Here is a 20,493-nt window from a genome sequence, read left to right on the forward strand (position 1 = left end):
AAATCAATCCTACTGGAATGACTCTATTGTAAGGAATAGATTATAAGGGATTGTAATCTATCATATATGCTAACATCTATAATTAAATAATAAAATAACAATTATAAGATGTAATACATGATAATATAATAACTGTAGCACTGTCCTCCCGTTGTTCATCGATTTGCTCGAGCAGGCACCAGTAATGTCTCCATTGTGAGACTTGTTGTTACTGTTTTTGGCATAGCGAATACGCCACAGGGAGCTTACCAGGCTCTGCTGTGCAGGCGGGATACTCTCGGTAGCTTGCTGGGCTCTCCGAGAGGGGTGGAGAAATTGAACCTGGGTCAGCTGCATGTCCTGCCCATTGTACTATTGCTCCAGCCCCAACATAATAACTATTTATAATAATATATGTAATATGGTAACTATACTGCAAGGAATGGTCTTCTGGTCCTTCCCTCTCTTACTTCCCCACATTGGTCACTAGGACCATGACTGACCTACTTGCTCACACCCAAACCTGGGACTCACTCACTGTCCATGGCTGCATCTCACCCCCACACTGCAAGCTCTACAGACGCTGCTGTGACAGCCCTGCAAGCCTGGCCTTCTCTCTCCTTGACCCTGGCCACCCTGTCTCCAGAAATTCTGCATTTCTTCCCTGGATAATGGGAACATCCTTCCTAAATGTTCTTCCCTCTTCCATTTTTTCCACTTCCCTCTTCTCTACACAGTAGCCAAGTGTTTCTAAAATATTCAGTCAAATTATTTTCACACTCAGAATTCCCACCTGAGAATAAAGTTTCCCATCCTAAGAATAAAATTTTAATTTTTTTTAGGCTTTTGGGGTCACACAGCGATGCTCAGGGGTTATTCCTGGCTCTGCATTGAGGAATTACTCCTGGGGGTGCTCAGGGGACCATATGGGATGCCAGGGATCGAACCCAGGTCAGCCATATGCAAGGCAAATTCCCTCCCTGCTTGTACTATAGTTCAGGCCCAAAATTTTAAATTCTTACAATGAACACAAAAGTCCAGTGAGAAACTGTTACAATGTCTTTTTTTTTTAATTAAAGGGATGGGGGTGGGGGTGCTCGAGAGTTGCTCCTGGGAACAAGCCAGGACTACCGCATGGAAAGCAAACTTCACTGGATTGGAGCCATCTCTCTGGTCCTAGAATGGGCTTTTTATTCCTGGAACATCCCAAGTTTGTTTTTGTCCCTTGACACTTATTGTTTTCCCTTTCTGGAAATTTCTTCTTTTACATTTTTGCATGACACTTCCCATTATTATTATTATTATTATTATTATTATTATTATTATTATTGGGCTGGAGCCATAGCACAGCGGGTAGGGCGTTTGCCTTGCATGCAGCCTACTCAGCCGACCCAGGTTCAATTCCCCCGCTCCTCTCAGAAAGCCCGGCAAGCTACAGAGAGTATCTCGCCCACATGGCAAAGCCTGGCAAGCTCTCCGTGACGTATTCAATATGCCAAACACAGTAACAAGTCTCACAATGTTATTGGGCCCGCTCGAGCAAATCGATAAATAACGGGAGGACAGTGCTACAGTGTTATTATTATTATTATTATTATTATTATTATTATTATTATTATTTTGTCACACCAGGCCGTGCTCAGAGCTTACTCCTGACTCTGCATTCAGGGATCACTCCTGCTGAACTTTGGAGGAACATACTCCTGCTGGGGGTAGAAGCTGGGTCAGCCACATGCAAGGCAAGTGCCTTACTTATTGTACTCTCTCTCTGGCTCAGCTCTTCCTTTTATATTACTTAAGTTTATGATTCTACACCTCTCATGCCCCCGTGCCTGGCTGTCCTCGCCAGGGCCCGTTGGAGGGGAGTGGGTTGAGCTTTCCTCCCCACCCCGACCAGGGCTCCAGCAGCCAAAGACCTCCAGGATCAGCCACCACCATGCTGAGACCACTCTCCGCACACCTGAAGGTACCGGCAGAGGAACAAAGGCAAGCGGGTCCCGGGACTGAGATCTCCAAGCCTACTCGGATCGGGGCTGAGCATCTTCCACACAGATCCTCCGAATTCCAGTAGGCGGGGATCACACCCACCAACTGGCCCCCTGGCGCCGTGTAATCCCATCAATGGCCAAGACTCAGAGACTATAAAAACCAGCTCCCGGAACCGCGCGGCCAGGTGACATCTTATTATGACATCTTATTATCTCATTCCTACTTTGGACAAACTGGCAGGCTACCGAATGTTACCTGCCCACACGGCAGAGTCTGGCAAACTCCCCGTGGCGTACCCAATATGCCAAATACCAGTAACAATGATGGGTCTCATTCTCCTACAGAGCCTTGAATATAGCACTTTCTTAAAAATCTCAGGGCTAGGATGAAGGAGATGTTACTGGGGCCTGCTCGAGGCAATCGACGAATAACAGGATGGTCATGATTCGTGAAGTTTATGATTAAGAAAAAAGACATTGAGGGCCAGAGAGATGGTTCAATGGGCTGGAGCGCAGGCTTCGTATTCTGGAGGTCTGGGTTCAATTCCCAGCACCACACGGTCCCTTGAGACCAGAAACAACCCTCAAACATTAAGCCCCAAGTAAGTCCTACAGCAACAATGGCTGTGGCCCAAAAGTTGAAAAATTGAAAGAGAAATTGAAGGAAAATGAAAGAAACTAATTGTATTTATAAAAAAAATCTGCAAAATAAAATGGAAGAGTAGTTGGCAATTAATGATTCTAAAGGGGAAAAAAGTCAGTAATGGATTGCTTCTTTCTTTTCTCTTTGTTTTATTTAAGTGTATGATCAATTACGACCGCTTTTAAGTTCTGTTCAGAGTTTCCCACCTAAGCCAACCCTCTGCAACCCATTGTTATTCTCTCACCCTTTACTTGAGTTTTCTCTACAAAGATGTAGTGTGAAGTATGCATATAACATTTTTCCCTCCTCCCTCCCTTGTTCCCTCCCCTCCCTCCCTCCCTCCATCCTCCCTTGTTCCCTCTATCCTTCCTTCCTTCCTTTCTTCCTTTTTTCCTTCCCTCCCTCCCTCTCTCCCTCCCTCCCTCTCTTCCTTCCTTCCTTCCTTCCTTCCTTCCTTCCTTCCTTCCTTCCTTCCCCACTAAAATTTCTTTTATCTAACAGAATAAAAAACAGTTGAAAGAAAACTAAATTAGGGGGCTAAAGAGATAGTCCGTGGGGTAACATCCCACCAACCCCGGTTCAAAACCCCAGCACCATGTACTGCTCCTGAGCAGAGAGCTAGGAGCCCCTGAGCACTCCAGGAGTGCATCACCCCCACCCACCTCAATAAATAGAAAGGAATCGCTTACCTTTAGAAACAGATCTCACAGAAATCCTGGACTTGCCTCTATAACTTTTCCATGCTCTCTAGAACTTATTTGGGGGCAAGGAGGCTCAGGGGATCCCAGGGTGCTGGGCATCCAACTGGGGTCCTCTGGCAGCTCCTCCTGACAGCTCAATCTGCCCCACCATCATCAGCCCCAGCCCCTTCTCACTTTCCAGTCGTTTTACCTAAACTGCTGTGTGTCTGTGAGCTGTACTTCCTATTTTCTTATGGAATGCTCCCATGGCACCTGTTTTAAACCCTGTGTGGCTTGTCTGCCCCCATCGCCCCTCCTCTTGAGAAAGGGCACCACCTGTTGCCCAGGTCAAAAACCCTGGATGCCATCCTGAATTCTTCCTTTCATGGGCTCTGCTGATTACACGCCAAGCCCCTCGGCTCCCTTGCCCCCTGCACCCCCCACCTCAACACAAGATCCCGGGCTCTGCACAGCTGCAGCAAAGCCCCTGCCTGCCTTCCTGTGGGGCTCCTGCCCTCATCCAGCAAACTCAAAACCAGCACACGGGTCCACAAGGCAGCCTGGGGGACATTCGTCCAAAGCAAACCACACATTCACTGTGCAGGTCCAATTCCAGTCTCTACCCATCCCCATTCAGTCTGAGCTTCTCTCCTCATGAGCAAAAACTGCCAGGGTCTGACACTGCACACCTCTCCCCTCTTGGCCAAAGCACACCTCCATCCTTCTGCCAACACAAACAAGCTCTAAGTCTGATGTTGGCCCCCAGAGACAGTACATCAGATAGGATGCTAGCCTTAAACATGCCTGACTCAGGCACCTCGTAGGTCCCTTAAGCATCACCAGGAGAGATCCCTGAGCATGGAGCCAGCGGGGAGGACTGGGAACAGGTTTGGGACATTTCTTTTCTGTTCACTTGAAGGCTGGTAGATTCTCATTTGTATTTCAAAATTCAGGCATCCTTCTCTCTAAGCCTTTCTACCATTTCCCCCTGCTCTAATCTCAGTTTCCCTCTCTGCTATCTCTGTGCATACTTCTCCCAGCCAGAGCATGATGGTAGAGTTGTGGGGTTTTGTTGTCCTTTCTGGGTGAAAATATACAGTCCCTCGGGGCAGGGGAGAGCTCAAAGGGTGAGAGTTCATGCCTAGTACAAGGCCTAGCTGCAGTCCCTCGCACCACAAAGCCTCATGCTAGGAGCACCCTATGGTAGTCCTGGTGGCCCCCAGCAGTCTGGGAAGCCCCTCCCCCCAAAAAAAACAACGAATAAAAATTAGTATATGGTTTTCATGTTCAGACATGATATTTTTGTTTCTGGGTTATAATCCCCAACTCTCTTCTTGTCATATAAAAAATATTAAATGCTTGAAGACCAGTAATTAGTAATGAACTCTCTCTTCTGCCTTTCCATTGTATTAACTTTAGAAGAGGGCAGAAAGTGACCAAGTGGAATTTCGGGGACCCCATTCCACCACATGCCCCCACTCAGCCTGCCCAGCGGGACGGTCACCAGTTCCATGACATGTTGACCCAGACTACACTCCGGCCAATGGCCAGCAGGCCTGGCATGGACTCTGAATCCTTTTGTGTACCCGGGTTGCCTCATTTGTCAATAGTCTGTGCCTGGGTCAACCTTTTCATTAGGAGCAAAGTGGGTCTTCCTGAGCTGGGAAAAAGCGAACGTGACGCGTGTTTACTGATAGGGCATGTCACGGATCGCAAGGCTTCCGGGCTGGAAAGCAGGAACCTGCCTATAATGCTCTGATCCTCTGGGATGAAAGGCCTCCTCCCTCAGACTCTCAGTGGCCAGGGACTAACCAGTCACAGGCTAGGGCTCCAAATGCTGTGGGGAAAGGGTGGCCATGGCCACCGGCTCTAAGGTGCTTCTCACTTAATTTTCAATTTGAGATTTTCAACTTCAAGATCAATTTCAATTTAAACCTTTTTTTTAAATTTGGTTTTGGGGTCCCACCTAGCAGTGCTCAGAGGCCCAAGCTCATTCTCAGCAGGACTCCACCTGCTGTGCGACAGTGATACCCAGGTGCCACCAGGACCACTCCCAGTGGTGCTGGGGATCAAAGTCAGGGCTTTGTACGTGCCAGACACATGTCCCTCCACTGGACCTACTTCCGTGCCCTATTTCACAGACCGACGCCTCTGTAGCTGGGATGTGTCTTTGTTTGGTGTTCTCTTTTTAGTTTGGGGGCGATACCCAGCAGTGCTCAGGGCTTACTTGTGGCTCTGTGCTCAAGGGTCACCCCAGGGTTGCTTTTGGGATTATATGTCATGCTGGAGATTGAAGTGAAGTCAACCACATGCAAGGCAGGTGCCTTAACTCTTGTACTGTCTCTTCAGTCCTGAAATGTGTCAAAACAGATGGCATCTTGGGGCTGGAGTGATAGCACAGCGGTAGGGCGTTTGCCTTGCATGTGGACGACCCAGGTTTGATTCCCAGTACCCCATATGGTCCCCCGAGCACTGCTGGGGGTAATTCCTGAGTGCATGAGCCAGGAGTAACCCCTGTGCATTGCTGGGTATGACCCAAAAAAGCAAAAAAAAATGGCATCTTATATTCAGATAAACACAATATTTCAGTAAAAAGTATAAGCAAAATCCACACCCGCAAATCTCATACTAGAGAAACAGAACCACAAATCTTGATTAGTGATGAAGCCTGGTCTTCTACCATGAAACCCGGAGGCACAGGGAGGACAAGGTAAGGGAAGCAATAACTGGCCTACAAGGAGTGCAGCAGCAGTGTTCACAATAGTCAGAATCTGGAAACAACCCAAGTGCCCAAGTACAGACGACTGGTTAAAGAAACTTTGGTACATCTACACAATGGAATACTATGCAGCTGTGAGGAAAGATGAAGTCATGAAATTTGCTTATAAGTGGACAGTCATGGAGAGTATCATGCTAAGTGAAATGAATAAGAGAGGGACAGACATAGAATGACTGCACTCATTTGTGGAATATAAATTAACATAATATGATACTGACACCCAAGGACAGTAGAGACAAGGGCCAGGAATATTGTTCCATAGTCAGAAGCCTGCCTCATGAGCTGGGGGAGAAGGCAGCTGGAATAGAGAAGGGATCATGATGGTTGAGGAATCGTAAAGGATGGGAGATGTGTGCTGAAATCAGATAAAGAACCAAATGTGATAGCCTCTCAGTATCTGTATTGCAAACCATAATGCCCAAAAGTAGAGAATATGGGGAAAATTGTCTGTCATAGAGGCAGAGGGAGGGCTGGAAAGGGGGGTGGGGTATAGTGGGGACATTGGTGGTGGAGAACGTGCACTGGTGGAGGGTTGGTGTTTGACCACTGTATGACTGAAACTCAAACATGAAAGTTTTGTAACTGTATCTCATGGTGATTCAATAAAAAATTAAAAAAAAAACAAAAAACAAGGAGTGCAGCAAAACTTGAACGCGTGTGGACTGGGGTGGCAACAGGAGAGGGTACCAACAGCTCCTCTGCAGAGAGGGGTCTGTGAGGGTTCAGACCTCAGCAAGCTCAAACCCAGGTCAGAACGTGCAATGCAAGCACCCTGGCTGCTGGACTATCTCTCTGGCTCCGTTATTTGTCTTTTTAGGATTGTTAAGCCCCGGCATTATTTCAATGATCTTTCCTTTCCTTCTCAGTTCCCCGTCCTCAACAACTTGCTGTTTCCCAAAGTCACTGAATTCAAGCCAGTGCTCCCTGAGTCATCAGCCCTTGGTTCCCCGCCTGCCTCAGTGTTGAGTTCTTGTAGCGTGCCACTTAACCCAGGCTCCCCAGTGCGTGTCTCCTCTTCCATCCAGACTCCCTTGATCCTACTGATTCTGCTTCCCAGGTCTGGGGACCTTGCTGGCAAATTAAAAACTCTTGTCAGAAGCAGTGGAGGAGAATATGACAGCAGGCAAGGCTGGCAGATCAGTCTTGACATGAATACCATCCTGGCATGCAGACACGTGAAGTGAGCTCAGCACCACCGTCTCCGGACTCCTACCAGCTTCCTGCTCAGAAACTCTATTCTCTGTCAACAGCAACTCTCGTTGCCTGCCCTGGCCCGCACCCCCATGCTCCTGCCCATGCCTGCAGATCAGATCATTCTCAAGACCCCACCTAAGGGAAAGCAGCAACACTGTCCCTTTATATTGGCCTGACCTCACTTAGCTTCATGTCCTTGAACTTACTCCACGCTGTAGCATCGTCACAGCCGTCCAGACTTCCTTTTAAAGGTTCAATAAAGCTCTGGGGTGTGTGTGTGTGTGTGTATGTATGTATGTGTGTGTGTGTAACACATATAATTTATCCCCATAGGCATCAGTGAACATTTGGGTGGTTACCACCTCTTGGCCACTAGGAAGGGCCAAGGAAGTGACGAATAGGTGCATCAATTCTGGTAGCATCACTGCTTCTATGTCTCTGGGGCAGATGGGCTGAACCACACGCTGATGCTTCCACCAAGGACAGCCACGTGGCCCATGGTGGTCCCTATTGGCTGTTCTATAGAGCCAGCTGGAAGTGGGCTGTTCTGCCTTTGACTGGGAAAGTGCGCTCTGGCATTCACTCCCAAGCCACTAGCAGTGTTTCTCTTAAAATTATTCTATCACTGTCATAAATGTCTACCAGAAGCTCAGCTCTTCCATTATATATCCATATATATGTAGCTGTTTGGGTTCGTGTATTTTGCTGTGCCAGGGATCAAACCAGGGCCTCATACATGCCAGGCAAGTGATCTTCTGCTGAGCCTTGGATTTTTTTTTTTTCTGGTTATTGGGCCACAACTGGCCATGTTTTTCCCAGGCTCACTCTCAATGGTGTCCAGGGACTGCGGTGCCAGGGATGGACCCTAAGCCTCCAGCACACAAGGCATTCTTTGCTTTTTTGGGGCGGGGGGTCACACCCGGAAATGCACAGGGTTTACTTCTAGCTCATGCACTCAGGAATTACTCCTGGCAGTGCTCGGGGGACCTTATAGGATGCTGGGAATCAAACCCGGGTCGGCCATGTTGGCTGCATGCAAGGCAAATGCCCTACCTGCTGTGCTATTGCTCCAGCCTCAAGGCATTCTTTCAGATTGTTGAGCTCTTTCCCTCCAGCCCTCTGTTGTTTTGCTTTCATCCTCCCAGCATCCCCACTGGCACTTGAGCCAGTGTCCACAGAACCCAGGCGCACTTCTCTCTGGGCCCCTGATCTCTTGGCAATATTCAGTCCATCCTTGAATTCACCCTCTTGCTCTCTCCTCTCTGCTGTCTGAGTCCCAGCACTGGCACCAACTACTCTGAGCCCAGGAAGCTCCTCGGGGTCAGGTCAAATCAATGGTAGCAAACAGATGGGTGTGGGTCGGGGAGAGGTCTGTGGCAGGAGGCTCCCTTTAAACTTTATCAAATTCCAGCGAGGAAAGGGGGTTTTGAAACTTGAAAGTCAAGCACACAAAAACAAGCTATTAGAGAAAGGAGGATTTATTTTGTGAACGTGCCAGAAATCATGGAAGTGCTTTCATGTGGAAAAAAAAGAAGAAATACAGGCAGGCCATCATATTTCTACTTCGAAAAATCTAGAGAAAATCAGCTTACCTCCAAAGCCCCAGAAAGACTGTCCTATTTGTTGGGTAAAGGCCTTCAGAGGACCTGGACTTAGTCCTGCCAGCAGCCGGTTAATGAAGTACTAAAAGGGGCATGAAAATAGTACAAGTATTCTAGCAGTTTCCGGGGTTCACTTCTGTCTTTGTCAAGGAATTTGGGATTTAACAAAACATTTGTCAATTCACTGCATCTTGTTTCTGTCCTAGGTGGCACTGGAAATGAAGGCAGGCCCACAAACGGGGATGAGAAAGAGCAATTGCTCAGATTTAAGCTGCTAAAGAGAAAAGTCCTTCTATCTGGGGTGAAAGCACATCTTGTACGACGGCGGGACGTTGATCAGACCAGTAACAACGGCTTTGATGTCGATTTCCTTTGGTTCTACCATGGGCTTCAGGGAGAAGTTTTGCAGAATGGAGGTGAGGAGGAGAAAGAGCTCCATGCGAGCGAGGCTCTCTCCCACACAGGCCCGTTTCCCTGGAAGGAGGAGACAGATGTCACTTTCTTCAAGACTTCAAGCTCAATCCAAGATATTCATCAATGTCTTGGAAAACACAAACCAGGAAAGGGGCCACTGGACAGGAGTGGATGACACAGCTGTCCAGATAGAGCAACACACTAAAGAAATGTCACCCTCGAGTCCAATCATTCCCCTTCTGGGACTTATGTGTAGAATTAGAGATTCACCTTCTTCTTTTTTTTTTTTTTGGTCTTTTGGGTTATACCTGGCGATATTCAGGGGTTACTCCTGACTCTGTACTCAGGGATTACTCCTGGTGGTGCTACGGGGACCATATGGGATGCCAGGGATCGAACCTGGGTCAGCCATGTACAAGGGAAATGTCCTACCCTATGTACCATCGCTCCAGTCCCAAGATTCACCTTCTAAGGCTATCACTTGCATCATTATCTATAACTGATAAATTAGATGAAAACTAGAAACCCAACTGCGGTAGAGTGACTAAATAAGGTTTTGTGGATTTATCACCTGAGGTACCCCTAAACATGCTTATGTAAGAGATTATTTAATATTGTAACCTACTATGTGAAAACAGGCTATCGAATCGATTATACACAACTGACCAAATTCTATTCTAAAATACATACCAATTCCCTAAATTCGAAGATATTTTGTTTTGTATGGTGTAGTTTTATATGGAGGCAAGGGATGTTGAATCACACCTGGCTGTGCTCAGAGATTACTCTTGGCTCTGTGCTCAGGGATGACACCTGGTGGTGCTCCGAGGATCATATGGAATTCCGGGGGATTAAGCTTGGATCAGCTGTGTGCAAGTAAAGCGCTTTACCCTGCTATATACTTCTCTGGTCCCAAAGATTTTTAGTTTTTAATGCTGTCTTTTTGCTTAATATATATCTGCTTGCCCAAAAGACCCACAAATTGTGTGAATTTCCTCTATTAATGCTTCATTATTAAAAGTGATAAACACACAAAACTGTCTTTGTTCAATATTTGGAGTTTTGTGATTGCTTCAGTTTAAATAAAATCTATTGAGTATAGTTGACAAGAAAAGAAGTGTGCCTTTTGTTTTGGGTACCTTTGTTTATTACAAAGAAGGCAAGAATCGTCAAAAGCAGTTGCTTTGTTGCCAGGTAAAGTGGCGCCTGAATTGCATGGACTTGCTTTGGTTCCTTAAAAACCTGGCACCAGAGCAGTAGTACAGCAGGTAGGATGTGTGTCTTAACATGCAGACGAACAGGGTTCGATCCCTGGTCGAACCACATATGGTCCCCTGAGCACCTCTGGGAGTGACCCCCGAGGGCAGAGTCAGGAGTAAGCCCTGACCATCCCTGGGTATGGTGAAGAGGAGGAGGAGGAGATAGAGGAGGAAGGAGGAGGAGGAGGAGGAAGAAGAGGAAGAGGAGGAGGAAGAGGAGGAGGAGAAGGAGAGGAGGGGGAGGAGAGAGGAGAAGGAGGAGGAGGAGAAAGATAAGGAGAAGAAAAAGGGAAGGGGGAGAGGAGAGGAAGAGAGGGGCTGAATGGGAAGGGACAGGAAGGGGAAGGGCGGGGAGGGGAGATAACCCATCACCTCATGGGACCTGTTAGCACACCCCTCCAAGAGGCTCCGCCCAGTTTCAGGCTGGGACCTTGATGACTGCCTTAGAGATCATCAGTAGCAGAAATTCAATGACATAAAAAACTCCACAGTGTGCACACTTGGGATTTGGCTGAACTCATTGATTTACCAAGAGAAAATGGCAGAAAGTAGTCCGTTTTCCTGAAGGTGCCGTCTTTATTCAGGAAGTGGCCGGGGTCAAACTTCTCCGGGCTGGGAAACTCCTTGTGATCAAACAAGATGGGTGACAGCAGCGGGTACACCATTGTGCCCTGGAACGAGAAAAGGAGAGGGAAGCTGTGCTTGGGCCTGTGCTTTGATAATGCTCCACAGCTTCCTGAGCACACCCAGGACTGAACAGCACTGAGAACGCTGAACACTCAGTGGCGTGATTGATTCAAGTGACGGTGATTTTACACATACTATCAGGCAATAATCTCTCTCTTTCTCTCTCTCTTTTTTTTACTTTTAAGCCACACGGTGAATTCTTCACTATTCTTTACAAGGTGCCCAGGGATTGCCCCCTGTACTGCATGCTTCCTTGAGTACCTCCAGAAGTTGGCAAAAAAGAAAGACCCCACAATATCACAAATTTTGCGGCAATAAATATTCTTATTTTTTTGGTAAAAATATATACAAAAGATAAGTTCCTAGTAGTACAATGGCTCTTAGAGTTGTGAATTCTTTCATTTTTTTTCATTTAAAAATTTTATTTTTTACTTTTGGGGAGGAGGGCACTCCCTATGGTGCTCAGGAGCTACTATAGGCCAGTGCTCAGGGTAGGCCTCGGCGGGGGGGGGACCATATGGTGAAGGGGAGTAAACCTGGGACTTCAGAACATAGAGCCCATATCCATTCTGCTGAATCGCTCATCATCCCAGGCTGAATTCTTCACTATTTCTGGTCCTTTCTTTTGAAACAGTTTTGGGGGGCACCAGAGCCCTACCTGATGGCATTAAGGAGGCTTTTGGGTCCCATGGGTCAAACTCCCAATGTCTCCAAGCATTTGCCCCAGCCCTTTGAGCTATCTCCCTGGCCCTTGTGCTTTGAATTTTATTTATTTTTTGGTTTGGGGTCCAGACCCAGTGTTGCTCCTGGCTCTGCACTTAGGGATCACTCCTGGTGAGGCTCGGGAAACCATATATAGTGCCAGGTTCAAACGTGGGCTCAGCTACCTCAACCCCTGTGTTATCTCTCTGGTCTACAATTTTTAAAGAGGGGCCACACATCCTGAGGTACTGGGGTGAGGGATTATTCTTTTTTTTACAGGGGTTGGGGGGAACCCAACTCAGGACTCCACCTGTTAGTGTGCTCACTCCCTAACCACAGACCTTTTTCTAACTCTAGATGAATCACACTGGTGACGGTAGATAACCTTACCTTATTTCTGAAATTACTGGAATTTCAGTTGTTTTTCTGCTTTGAACAATGTTCCCTCAAGCTCAAGAGGTACAGATCAATTCCAATTCTATTAAATTTTTTTTAAAAAAAATTAAAAACAGGGGCTGGAGCAATAGCACAGCGGGTAGGGTGCTTGCCTTGCATGCGGCCAACCTGGGTTTGATTCTCAGCATCCCATACGGTCCCCTGAGCACCCCCAGGGGCAATTCCTGAGTGCAGAGCCAGGAGTAATCCTGTGCATCGCCGGGTATGACCCAAAAAGCAAAAAAATAAAATAAAATAAAATAAAATAAAAACAGACATGCATTATCTCAAAAGCATTTTCTGTACGAATGGGACATAGATAGAAGCCTTGTGTGCTACAGTCCATTCCTCCTGCCCGGTGCCTTAGCTACATTCGACGTGCTGGGGTTGGAGCGGGCGGTCTCAGCAGCCTCTCCACATGCTGGTGAGTGCCGCATTTTGGTGTGAGCTGGGGAAACATGCTCCTGGACTTTGGCATTGATGTTTATCAGCAGGATGGGTGGCTATTTCTGTTTTGTAGTGGGGCCCTCATGTTTGGCACCTTTTCTTACTTTTCTGTGCATTGGAATGGAAGTGTAAAACTTACGCTCTTAGCCACTACAGGAGAATGACTGCATTCCCAGGTGCATGAAAACACTTGGGTAAATGCTCAGTACGCTACAGCCCTTAGGGGCAGGCATGTTCCCTGTGTCTCAGTACATGAGGAGAGGATTTGCAAGAAGTCTTTCCCCTGGAAAGCAAGATAGAGAAGGACCCAGTATGACAATAATAGTTGGAAATGATCACACTGGACAAGAACTTTTAATATCTATATTGCAAACCATAATGCCCAAAAGGGGACGGAGGGAGAGAGAGAGAGAGAGAGAGAGAGAGAGAGAGAGAGAGAGAGAGAGAGAGAGAGAGAGAAAGAGAGAGAGAGAGAGAATGAGAGAGAGAAGTGCCCACCACAGAGGCAGGCTAGGGTATGGGGTAGGGGGTGATGGGAGGGAAACTGGGGACACTGGTGCTGAGAAATGTACCCTGGTGGAGGGATGGGTGTTGGAACACTATATGACTGAAACCTAATCATGAACAGCTTTGTAAGTATCTATCTCATGGTGGTTCAAAAAATATATAAATAAAATTTAAAATTTAAAAAATAATAATTTTTTAAGCAGTAACAATAACAGGCCTCATTCCCCTGAACCTGAAAGAGCCCCCAATCAGCCATTGGGCTACGCTAGCATGCGACAGGGACGAATGGAGTCATTACTGGTGCCCACTCGAGCAAATTGGTGATCAACGGGTGACAAGTGACAAGAAAAAGGTTTGCCCCTTGGAGGACCCGAGAACTGCAGACACACTTCCCATCTCCTCTCTTCTTTAATTCATTGCAAAAAAATCAAATGTGGGTTCTCTTGAGAGTCTTATGAAGGGAAACCACTACAACCTTAAGACATTCTGTGTGAGGGTATGTGTGTGTTGGGGGAGGTGCAGGGGTCTTGGGCAGCTCTTAGTCACCCCTCCACCCAGACTTTCCCATGCTGTGAGGCAGACGAGCATCAGAGATGTGCGACTGTCTGGCTTTAACCTCAGGCCAGGGGACTCTGGCCTCCTGCTCTTCCCAGGGCGCTCTCCCTGCAGCAGACCCAGAACCTTCTCAAGGCCCAGCTAGTTCCCCTATCCACCTCACCACCCCTTACCATCACCCTGACTCAGTTGCCGCCAACTGAGACACTCCTCACCTTGGGGATCACATACTGTCGGAATTTCGTGTCCCGGCTCACAGCATGGGGTAGATTGGAAGGAAGGAGGGTGATGTATCTTTGTATCTCATGGATCACAGCATCTGTGTAGGGCATCTGCAGTCGGTCCTTCATGCTGGGCATTTGGTGCCGGCCAAGCACACGGTCGATTTCTTCATGAACTTTGGCTGCAAGAATCATGACAGCAACTCAAGAGACATGTTCCCTGAAGATGGGAATGATCTAGGAATGTCTGCAATGTGCACCATACAAGAGGTTTTCATGGGGTCTGGGGAGATGATTCTAAGGACTGGGGAGCATGTTTTGCATGGAGGAACCCCGAGTTTGATGCCTTGCACCTGTACTACCCCTTAGCACCATCAGTTGTGGCCCCCAAAAAAGAGAGGAAGGAAAAGAGCAAGAGAGGGAAGGAAGGAAGGAAGGAAGGAAGGAAGGAAGGAAGGAAGGAAGGAAGGAAGGAAGGAAGGAAGGAAGGAAGAGCGAGGTCTCATGCTCAAAAAGATATTGTTAAAAAGAAGTCCATAGCTGGGCTGGTGAGGGAGAGCTCAACAATCTTTGCATGCAGGAGACCCAGGTTTGGTCCACAGCACCACGAGATCCCCTACGCACTCCAGATATGGCCCCCGAACAAACAGCAGCAACAAAAGCCTCTTGTTCTCTTCCTAATAAATCATCTTTCCTATTTTGTTGTGAACACCAGAACTTAGTGCAATAAATACTCGGGCTGGGTCGGGAATGTGTTCAATCTCTGCCTTCAGAGGCTTGTTCTCGCACAGGTGAGGTAGGGTCTGTGTGCTGGGGCCCGTGGCTCATTTCAGACAAGATGCTCTGCAGGGCAGCTTCACCCTCACTCTGGTGGGAGCAGCTCCTACCAGATGGGCATCAGCTCACCTACGCGGCCCGAAAGAAGGAAAGTGCTGTCCTGCCGAGTAACATGGACACTGGGTCCCTAAGGGCCAGCCTCTGAGAAAACACTTGAGAAAATCACATAACTAGCATTTCACTTAAAAAAATTGGGGGGGGGGGTGGGTTGGAACAATAGTACAGTGGGTAGGATGTTTGCCTTGCACATGGCTGACCCAGGTCCGATTCCCAGCACCCCATATGGTCCCCCCGAGCACCTCCAGGAATAATCCCTGAGTGCAGAGCCAGGAGTAACCCCTGTGTATCACCGGTGTGACCCAAAAAGAAAAAAATGGGGAAATAGCTCAGAAGGCTGGAGTATATGCCTTGTCTTTGTGAGGACCCAAATTCTATCCTTGTCAGCCCAAGGTCCCAGAAAGATCACCAACTAGTGGTCCCCAAGCACCACCTCGATCCTAGTGACCCGCAGCACTTCCAGGTCACATGGTGGCCCTGAGAACCAACTGCCAGGCTGCAGAGCTGGGCCAAGTCCCTGGGGATGACTTTGGGGTCCCTGGAGCACCGCCTGGGAGCATTCCCCCAAAAATTATCTTTAGGGCTTCTGGTTCATTTTCTTCCTTCCCAGCATCATTCGATACCGTCGGGATCTGCAGGATTCCCTGCAAGGCCACAGCAGGGCAGCAAGAGGCGGGCTGCAACAGGTTGCACCCGTCAGCAGCCTCTGCTCCTGAGTGGTGCCGCTCTCAAATGTCCCAGACCATGGGGGTGTCTGTGATACCTTCTACCTCTGGGTGCTTCATGAGGAGCAGGAGCCCGTATCGCAGGGTGCTGCTGGTTGTCTCGGTGCCAGCGGTAAACAGATTCGATCCACAGGTGGCCAAGTTCTCCAAGTCAAATTCAGATGCCGGGTTGTGTTTCTCCTGCCAATAGTGGAGACACAGGCTCCATGAGTTAAGAGAAGGCAAGGTTTGGGCTGGGTGGGTCAGGAGTGAAGGTGTTTGCCTTGTATGCAGCTATCCTCAGTTCGATCCCCAGCACTTCATAGGGACTTCCAGGACTAATCCCTGAGCACAGAGTCGGGAATAAGCCCTGGGCACTGCCGATGTGGCCCAACACTTCCCCCATCTCCCCCTCACCACTCCCCCGACCCCCTCACCCTCCACGTGTCAAAGAGGCCAGGCCAGGCTTCCTGGACCACACAGTCCTTCCCCAGTCACCCCTGTGTAGAGTAGTGATTCTCCCCTAGGGCCACATCTTCCCAGGGCATGCCAAGGGGCCCACAGGTGAAAACTGTGTACGTGGGGGCATGGCCTGAGACTGGACAACCAGCTCGACAATGGCTTACAGGAAAAAGTCAGAAGAATCAAGGTCAGAACCACCCACAGTCGGAAAAAAAAAAGTTGAAAAAAATGGATGGATTAAAAACATCAGTGGTAGAATAGAAGCTTCTGGATGGATAAAAACATTTGTGGTGGGATAGAAGCTTCTGGGTTCAAATCCCAGGTCTGTGATAACAGTCGTGAGCCCTTGGCAAACCATTTTATTTCTTTTCCCAGTGTTACCATCTGTGAAATTGAGATTACAAAAAAAAAAAATAGAACATAGCCTATGGGGGGGCTGCAAAGATGCCGAGTTCGTGGGTGAAATTCTGGGCACAGTGCCTCTCCCACAGCGGGTGCCCCCGTAAGCCAGGATAACCGCCAAGGCCCCCTCAGGCCTGGCACAAGGTTTATGCTGAAGCCCCAATATGCCATGTTCTCTCCTATATATACAGTCCACGATAAGATTTAATTTATAAATTAAACACAGTAAGGGACTAATAATAACTGATAATAAAAGAGAATAATTCTAACAAGGCACTAATAAAAGTTATAGGAGAGTGGTTTCATATACCTTCCCCCATCTCTTAAAATGTTTTATTAATAACATATTTAATTGAGAAAGTGAAAGGCCTTTGCAATGAAAATATAAGGTTTCACTTATAAAAATGAATGGGACCAGATTAACAATACAATGGGTAGGGTGTACAGGACTTGCCTTGCCTTGTACAGGACTGACCCAGCACCCCATATGGTTCAATCCCCAAAACCCCAGGTGGTCCCCTCCGCCAGCCTGCCAGAAGTGATGCCTGAGTGCAGAGTCAGGAGTTAAGTACTGAGCGTGCCAGGTGTGACACACTCTCTCCCTCCTCAAACATACACAAATGGGAAAAATAATACCCCCCAAAAAGGAAAATAATCCCTTCTCACAGAATAGAAGAATAAATACTGTTAAGATGGTCACTAAACTCAAAACAATATGTAGATTCAACCCAATTCCTGTCCCAACAATATTTTCCCAATAATATTCTTGGCAGAAATGGAAAATATCATCTAATGCATTTGGAGCAGGAAACCGCCTCCAAATATACCAAATTAATCCTGAGAGGGAAGCAAAGAATAAAAATGGAATCAAGACAAGCTCCAATTTGGACTATCCTACAAACTGCTTGTAATCAGTACAGCACAGTATTGTAATACAGAACAGACACCCAGCTCAGTGGAGCAAACTGAGTGGCCAGAAACAGACCAACACAGGAAATACAGTGATGACAAAGGGCTCAAAGTATAGCCTAGAGTAAGGAAAATTACTTAACAAATAGTGCTGGCAGACCAGACAAGTCCATGCACAGGAAGGAAGCTGGACTATCACCGTGTGACACAGAGAAACTCAAAGACTGAAATGAATGGAAGGGCGCAGAGAGATAGCATAGTGGCAAGGCACTTGCCTTGTATGCAACAGACCCTGGTTCAAGCCTCCACTCTTCATGGGCCCCTAAACACTTCTGGGAACAACCCCAAGCACAGAGCTGGATGTAGACTCCGCACTGCCAGGTTGACCCCAAAGACCCCAAAGAGAAAATAAGATGAATACATAACCTGAAGCCCTAAAATACAGAGAAGAAAACATACATAGAAGAAAAAAAACTACAAAATTTGGAATGTCTTTGTGTCTCCAATGTAAGGGAAACAAAAGTCAAAGCAAACAACTGGGACTGCATCCAACTAAAAACTGCAGCACAGGGAGACAGCTCAATGGGTTGAGCGAGCGCTTTGCAACAGGAATTCCATCTCCTGCCAATGTCCAGTCCTCTGAGAGCAGCAGGAGTGACCCCTGAGCCCCACCAAGGGTAGCCTCCATCAAAAGACAATCTACAGCTCAGCAAAGGGAACCATGATGAAAATGAAAGCCAACTTCCTAAAAGGAAAAAAAAATCATGTACTAGACCAGATGTTCATATCCAAAAAAAAATAAAGAGAACTTATATCACTCAATCACAAGAAACCCAAACAACTTGACTGAAATAATGGAAAGAGAATGTGAAAAGATACCTCTCCAAGGACACACAGATGACCAGCAAGTGCCTAAAAAGGAGTTTCATCAACTCTTCTTATTAGGGAACTGCAAATCAAAGCCACAATAAAACATCCACTCACACCTGTGAGAATGGCTGATGTGAAAAGCAAGAAAAAACAGATGCTGACAAGAATGTGGGGGAAGAAAATATTGTGCTGACTCTTTATGTACTGGTGGGAATGTGAACGGGCACAGACATGGGAAGAATTCCTCGGGAAATGACTAACAGAAATGGTCCATGTTCATTGCAGAATCGATTCGCCATGGCCAAGAGTTGGAAACATCCTCAGTGTCCATCAACAGATGAATGGATAAATATATGACATAGATACGCAAAGGGGTACTAACTGGATATTTTATTTAACTTATTTATGTATGTATGCATTGCTTTTGGTTCACCAAGTAGGGTGCAGGAGGCCTAGAGGCCCTTCCCAGCAATTCCTGGCCCATTTAGCCCAAGAACAGTTGCAGTTCAGATCCTGTCCTGTGCTGGGTCTGGGTCTGTGGGGGGTCACCCAAAAGTGATTTGAGGTAGTGCCTGGATTGAACTAGCCCCCACTCTCCACATTCACGGCATGTTCCTCTGAAAACCCGCCATTCGCCATAGCAGGGATAAAACTAAAGTGTATTTTCTGGGGGTTGGAGACATAGTACAGAGGGTAAGACTCTTGCCTGCATGCAGCTGACCATGGTTTGATCATCAGAACCAGATATGGTCCCCTGAGCTCCACCAAGAGTGATTCCCTGAGCACAGGAGTAAACCCTGAGGACAGCTGGGTGTGACACAAAAATCAAAAAAGAAAGAAAATATCATGCTGAGTGAAATAAGTCAGAGAAAGACAAGCACGTTATGATTCTCTCATGTGCTAGATTGAAAGGGAAAAAAGAGATGAATGAACAAAGCAGAACAAAACGGAATTCTTAGATTATTAAGAATGAAATAGTGGTTAAGAAAGGAAAGGACGAAGGAGGGGGATGTAAAGGAGGGGCAATTATTCAGTAATGGATTAAAAACTAAATACAGCCTATACAAGTGTTGACTTATACAATCTTCCACCTTCAACCCAGACTATGATAACACTTACATAACTTGAATTTAAACCCTCCATGACACTGAAGCTAAAGGCATCTTCAAAGATGAAACACCACTGACCAAGCAAGTGGAAGCAAAGACTAAAAAATGGGACTACACCACACTAAGAATCTTCTGTACCTCAAAAGATACAGTGACCAAGATACAAAGACAGTCCACGGAATGTGAAAAACCATTCACCCGATACCCATCTGATAAGGGGTTAATAGCAAAGGTATACAAGGCACTGGTAGAATTTTATAAGAAAAAAATATCCAACCCCATCAAAAAATGGGAAGAAGAAATGAGCAGAAATTTCCTCAAAGAATAAATTTGAATGGCCAAAAGGCAATGAAAAAAATGCTTGACATCACTAATCATCATGGAGATGCAACTCAAAACAATTAGTTATTATTTCACACCACAGAGACTGGCACATTCCAAATGAACAAGAACAACCATTGGTGGTTCGGATGTGGAGAGAAAGAGACCCTCATTCATTGCTGGTGGGAATGTTGACTGGTCTAGCCTTTTTGGAAAACAATATGGACATTCCTCAAAAAGTTAGAAATTGAGTTCTCATTTGACCCAGCAATGCCACTTCTGAGAATATACCCCAAGGGTCCAAAAACATACAGCAGAAACACCACCTGCATTTCTATGTTCATTGCAGCACTATTTACAATAGCCAGAATCTGGAAACAATCTGAGTGCCCAAGAACAGATGAATGGATAAAGAAACTATGATACATTTACACAGTGGAATACTACACAGCTGTTAGGAAAAATTAGGTCATTAAATTTGGCTATAAATGGATGGACACAGAGAATATCATTTTGAGTGAAATGAGTCAGAAGGAGAGGGACAGATATAAAATGACTGCATTCATTTGTGGGATTAAAAAAATTATTATGAAACAAATATCCGTGGCTAGAGAAAACAAACAGACCAGGAGAACTGGTTAGAAACCACAGGTCAAGGGTGTGGGAGTGGAGGGTAGTTAACATAGAGGAGGGTCCATTATGACAATGTTAGTTGGAAATGATCACTATGG

At 46.7% G+C, this 20,493-nt stretch overlaps 1 protein-coding gene across 1 annotated transcript in view; it reads right to left on the reverse strand.

Annotated features, from left to right (window-relative positions):
• Nucleotides 1–8,725: 8,725 nt before the first annotated feature.
• The window catches only part of LOC130029919 (cytochrome P450 2C23-like), a 29,045-nt gene continuing 17,277 nt past the window's right edge, over nucleotides 8,726–20,493 (reverse strand). The window contains exons 6-9 of the mRNA XM_056121026.1: nucleotides 15,749–15,890; nucleotides 14,086–14,273; nucleotides 11,067–11,208; nucleotides 8,726–9,338 (exon numbers count right to left, since the gene is read on the reverse strand). Coding sequence (XP_055977001.1) covers nucleotides 9,157–9,338; nucleotides 11,067–11,208; nucleotides 14,086–14,273; nucleotides 15,749–15,890 — 654 coding nt within the window. The 3' untranslated portion in view covers nucleotides 8,726–9,156. The remainder of the gene's footprint in view (nucleotides 9,339–11,066; nucleotides 11,209–14,085; nucleotides 14,274–15,748; nucleotides 15,891–20,493) is intronic.

Source organism: Sorex fumeus, unplaced genomic scaffold, assembly GCF_029834395.1.
Source record: "Sorex fumeus unplaced genomic scaffold, SorFum_2.1 ptg000043l, whole genome shotgun sequence".
NCBI lineage: Eukaryota > Metazoa > Chordata > Mammalia > Eulipotyphla > Soricidae > Sorex > Sorex fumeus.